Here is a 5,986-nt window from a genome sequence, read left to right as displayed (position 1 = left end):
ATTTACAGCCAGAATGTGTTTAGTCACGACTGCTGACCACAGTGAAAATTTGTACCCAGTTATATTTTTAAAATATTACTGAGTTAAAACCGTTAAGTACTAATTTTTATTTTTATTTTCAAGGAACCTTTTTATGAATTTTTTCGTGAATTATTGCAGTGATTGAGTGAAAGCTCCCTTAGTGAAGAAAGAAGATTTGTTCGCTCATTTCAGACGATTAGAAAACACTTTTTTATTTTAAGTCGTTTGAGTCATAACATGTTTCATGTTGGCCTATACATCGTTTATGTCAATTGCACTCATTCTGCATACAGGATAATACTGGACACACTTTGATATGATGTACAACAGTATAGGGATGACATCAGTAGAATACAGAAGATAATCAGAAGACTCTTTCTGCCACCTCCATCACCTCCCTTTAGAGGCTCTTCTTGTTTCCCAAACAATATTAAACATTATAGGATTGTCATTAGAATGTCAATAAGCCTGATTGGACCGTAGTATGGAATCAATTGTGGAAAAAAGCATTGAGATCCTCGTATGGGGGCGCCCTGTCGTGATGCAAGTGTACGTCGTGGAATGGTGGAATGTTTTCTGAGTGCGCACCAGCACTGCGCGTACCCGAGGGCCCAAAGGGTATGCTGTGGCTGGGTCGAGAAGTGGTCAGTCCAGAGTAGTGCACAGAGTAATGATAGTTCCTGTCAGTCTCAGAGGACTCCTGCTGCCTCCCGGAGAGTCCGCCGTTCAGGCACACGGGAGGGCTGTGCTGGCCTTCGTAGTCCGGGCTGCTGTAGTCAGGGGACGTGCCTCCAGGCGGGTACACGGCCTCGTACCCAGAGCCGTAGGAGTGGCTTCGCAAGTTGAGAGCACCGGTTCCGGGCTGGTAATGAGGGCTTGAGAGGCGCGAACACCGGTACGAGTAGGGATGGACCGAGAAAGGAGAACTCGGCATGTGGAATCGGGCTCCGTCTGAACACTGTTCAGTTAGGAAGTTCCTGGTGTTGAGCTGCAGGCAGCCTGCCACCAGATTGGTGGTGGGCTGGGACAGGCCTTTGCACAACATCTGCACGTAGGTCACCACATCTGGACGCTTTCCGTTGCGTAAAATCTCCCCGAGGGCTAATATATAATTCTTGGCCAGCCTCAGAGTCTCGATCTTGGAGAGTTTTTGGGTTTTTGAATAACAGGGCACCACCTTGCGCAGGTTGTCCAGCGCGGAATTCAAGTCGTGCATGCGCATGCGCTCCCGAGCGTTTGCCTTTACCCGACGCATCTTGGAGCGCTCCACGCGAGCCGCCGTCATCTTACGCTTCTTTGGGCCGCGCTTCTTGGGTTTGTCCCCGCTGTTCTCATCCCCACACTCCTCTTCCTCGGCCTCTTCGTCCTCATCATCGTCGCCGGCCATCTCAGACTCAGCTCGACTGCTGCCTTCCTGTGGCTCGTCCAGCTCGTCCTCCCCGAGGTGGCAGGGCTCGTGGTCATCTTCCTTGGCTTTGCAGTCCTCGACCTCATTGTCCTCCACCCAGTCGGCTGCGAGCCTCTGGACGTCTGGCAGCACCTCGCTGAACAGACGGCTCAACATTGTGGCATGCAACCTGCAAGACAGACAAACAGCGCTTCAGCCTGGCTGTTGGGCGCCCTGCTTTTTACGCACCCAAAAGCACGCATTGCAAAAAAATCTCCGGTGAGCCCTCATAGGGTCGTATCTTATAGACGTCCCTAATCTTAAGAAAGAAAGAAACAAAAACAAAAAAAACAGTTATTATTCGCTAATTATTTTATAAGCAGTGAGAGTGCCCTGTGGCTTTTATCACCGAGTTTTGCATTGAACGCCAAGGCTTCTTCAGACTGAAATCCACCAAGCAGGGTATCCCAGCTGTTCCACAGTGGGTTACATCTTTGTTTGAAAAAGAGTCGCACGAGACAACCTAGAGCTATGACAAAAAAAATTATCACATCACCTAGGGTTCAAAATCCTAAAAGGCAGGTTATCTATATGCCATAAAATATTGTTCAATTGCTAAAAGAAACACTGTCATCTTTTGTGTAAAAAATAAATGCATACATTTAATATTTAGTTCAATTTGAATCAATTTAGTTTGATATTGTGCTTAACCAAATTGGTCGTATAAAATTGCTCGTCAAGAAAACTTAATGTTTCCACCTTTTAAAAAAAATATAGCAAAAACATATTTATGGGAGGTTCTCTTAATAAAAACTTTACAATTTAGTACTTTTTTTTTTCAAGAAAATCAGATGCATTTGGTTTATTCTCCAGGCATGAAGTAACAGTGTAGGCCACTGTTCGGCCTCAGCATGTGCTTCGATCTGTTCCCTCCAGCAGCACGGCGCAGACTGGCCTGCTTCAGCTGAACCCCAAGGGGCTCACTGGGGTGCGGGTCCCTCCTCTGTCCAATAAATTACCAATTTGGAGGAATTCCATTACACACAGGCCGCACACAGGACTAAGAGAGCCCACAGATTTTTGTTAAAATTTACATTTTTAAAATACACCTTTTTCTAATTTTATTTTATTATTTTATCTTAACCGTGAAGACTAAAAAAAAATCAGATATGTGCGTTTTACATATAACATCCAGAAAGTGTAAAAATGAAATGCACCAGAGCCTCAGTAAACTCTCTGCGGGTTCATGAACCCTGTTTGGCACAGCTTCGCAGATCACGCAGGCCACAGATAAATCCTCATCTGATGACTTTAGTTTGTCTGGACTTAATAAATAGATAAATAATAGATTTGTGAGCAAAAATTAGAGTATATTTTCATACTGACCTTGACTGGGTTTTTTTAATATATATATATATATATATATATATATATATAATTCTATCGATACCTTTCTTTTCCATCAGAGATTCCAGCCCGATCAAAGCTCTTTTAAAGTTACACAAATCTAGCTTTTAATTAAATTTTTCCTCATATTCTTTTTTTTTTTTTTTTTTTGAAACCTTACTTAGTCAAAATGTCAATCCTCTCCGAATTCACGTCACCATACCCACCGACGACACGGGTTAAATAGACAAGTTCTGTGCTAAAATTAAATTTAAAGCTATTATAAAAGCTGCCACATCCACAGATCTCCTCAGATTCTCACTACCCTGAGCTCAGCTGTGCGTTTGGTGTCCAAGGGCGTATTTTTTATCTAATCTTGTAAGCACAATGTAATTAATGCCTACCAATACCTTGTCAATTAGCCTATGTATCTCTGTGGAGAATACTACCCCCACAGTGCTCTGACGTGCATCATGCAAGAGCACACACAAACACACACACACACACACACACACACACACACACACACACATGCTGCTCATTTTCTAAGACAATAAAATGCAGATTATGAATGCAAAAGTGACAAGTAGAACCTATCTCTTGAGGGTCACTGTGGATTTATTTAAACGAAATCTACGAAACACAGAAGGATCGATGTCTTCCGGTAATAAAAATATTTAAAATATATATATATATAAAATAAAAAAGCCTTTAAAAAAAAGATTACAAGCCCAATCTGATCATATCGCTTGCGAGAAAATGATCAAAAAGAGCCAGGAAAATTGCACCCTTCTTCCAAAACAGGTTTAAAGCATTACATTATCTCAATCTGGCATCGAAACCCAAATTGCCCTCCCCTAACCGTGGCTGTAAGAGACATCAGCACAAAGACAAAAACAAATCTGGATCATTATCTGATAGTCTACTGACTAGAATTGTGCAACCTACCTCCGTGGTGGAGCTCAGTGACGGGGCAAAGCGGGTTTGTTTACACCATCTCTCTCCGGGTGGGCATCACATCCACACGCCCTGCACGGATGCTTGTGCGAGCGAGGCGCTGCGTTCTGCTCTCACACCTCTCTCTCCTCTCCTGCCACCCTGCTCTGTCTGCTGCTGCTATCCTCAGCCCAAACGCGAGGAGGGAGCCGTGTGGCACCTCAGAGGCAGGACTGGGTGGGTTACATACCAGCTCTGATGCCAGGCCCATATGGCTGGCACGTCATTGGCAAGAGCCATCACATGAGAGCCGGTGATTGACATGCGGCCGCATTCACAGAGACTGGCTTCCCCTGGGGGAGAGGGACTCGCCATCTGTCACTGAGCTGAAAGAGAAAATGGAATAAGGAGAGGATGGCACACAAAAAAAGAAACGTAGGATTCAGGCTGCTTCTCTTAGCCTCCATCTTTGGGGAAAATGGGGTTAATCTCGTATAGAATATGTAGGAAAATCCCCTTATAGCATTAATTGTAATATACATGTAATAGCATTCATATAGTTGGCTACGCCACAACAAATATCCCCAGCGCGGAGATCTAAAATGAGCTAATTGTGTAGGATAAGAAAATCATGATGATGGAAATCATCCACATATGGGAAAATTTTGGAAGTATTTCAGTGAAACAGTATATTGGCCCAAAGAAACACTTCATCCCCGATTCCAACAACAGAAACTTGAGCAAACCAGCGTGTCCACACACCACACAAAGGTCTGGGATGAGTAAGTTGCCGTTCATACAGATCAGAGTCAGAGTGCAATTGCCTAAACGAATCAGTTGAACTGAGCTTAGCAAGGCGTCTTGGTTTAGGTTGCCAGGACTGGCACAGGTGCCAGCGGCCGGACTGACGCCAAAGGTGGCGAAGGCACAGATTGCAGAGAGGGGCCAGAAGATGGGGCAAGGCAAGAGGTAGAGAGAAGCGACTAAAAATGAAAGGCGGGGTGGGTGGTGGGGAGGCTTATCAGCATCATGATCATCATCATCATCATGCTATTGAGCCTCACTCTACTGACCGCTGTGTAATTTGCGCATTCTCAGTGGAAAATCCAAAGTGACTGACAGACAAGTATTTTTATTTTTTATTGTTTCACACATTTAAATCTCTGATCAAAGTCATACACGGGCACAAATGTGAATGAGAGTTAATGTGAGATATAATGTGTCATTTTCAGGAGTCCTTTAGGTTCATAACAAAAGCAAACCAATAAGAAGAATTTCATGCTATTTTTCTTTCACTATTAAATGCCAAACATACACTTACATCAAATGGACATTTAAATAATGAAGACATGTCATGCATATCATCATATCATTACATTATCCTACAGGCAAAAGGAGAGTTCGAGATTCTCGGTTTTAGGAGCCACCAAAGGCGTCATGTCACAGCTCAGTTTAAAAGTAAGAACTAAATGAACAAATAAATGCATTTTTCCCCTCTGCTATTGTTGAAAAGGTTTAAAACCTGGAGAAGAGTATTGTATAGTATTGTTTATTTCATATTTGCCTTGAGTTATTATATTTAAAGAGGAAAAAGAAGAGATTGGGAGAAGCTTTAAAGTTAATTTGACCTCATATGTCCTGAACTGCCACAAGCCTTTGGTTTTATCAATCTTATAAACATGTATATTTTATGGCTCGGTTCACATATCACTGAAATTCTCAGTTACTACTCTTTCCACAGTTATGTGTGGGTGACACCTGCTGGAAATAGAAAGCAAATACACGACGTCCTCGGTAAAAATGAAATAAAATGACGCATTTTCAGCTTTTCCAAAAGAGGATGGAACGACGTTTATAATTTAGAGTGTGTTGTAAATAAACACAGCCAAATAATTACCTTCTTCAGCAGAAGTAAAGACATCAGTCTTTTGTGGATATTTACATCATGCTTTATTACTTTGAGGTTTTGTGAAATACATTAAAATGTTCATATTTTTAAATATTCCAAATAAATATTCTTGTTATTTCTATACTTTGAGCTATAAATGTAAAAATTTAAATATTGCTGTGTGCAAACGTCAGTCATAAGAAATTAGAAATGGCTGCTTTTTCTTAGCAGTCTGTCGCCACCTTCTGGTGGTTTCAGGAACTACACAGTGCCACACAGGAACGCTCACATATATGATCTGTATTGGATTCTACTTTACATTTATAATAACACAATAATCTTATAAATATTTCATCTTCAGCTCTGCT

The 5,986-nt window shown here is 42.1% G+C and overlaps 1 protein-coding gene across 1 annotated transcript; it reads right to left on the bottom strand.

The window, feature by feature from the left end:
* Window positions 1-207: 207 nt before the first annotated feature.
* Window positions 208-4,070, bottom strand: LOC100705480 (neurogenic differentiation factor 2). The gene is made up of 2 exons (XM_003441835.5): window positions 3,743-4,070; window positions 208-1,598 (listed from the first exon to the last, which is right to left on the bottom strand). The coding sequence occupies exon 2, from the start codon at window positions 1,583-1,585 to the stop codon at window positions 512-514; it is 1,074 nt and encodes a 357-aa protein (XP_003441883.1). The 5' UTR covers window positions 1,586-1,598; window positions 3,743-4,070; the 3' UTR covers window positions 208-511.
* Window positions 4,071-5,986: the final 1,916 nt, after the last annotated feature.

This window comes from Oreochromis niloticus, linkage group LG8 (genome assembly GCF_001858045.2).
Source record: "Oreochromis niloticus isolate F11D_XX linkage group LG8, O_niloticus_UMD_NMBU, whole genome shotgun sequence".
Classification (NCBI taxonomy): Eukaryota; Metazoa; Chordata; class Actinopteri; order Cichliformes; family Cichlidae; genus Oreochromis; species Oreochromis niloticus.
The sequence above is the reverse complement of the archived record's forward strand: the minus strand, read 5'-3'. Positions and strand labels throughout refer to the sequence as shown.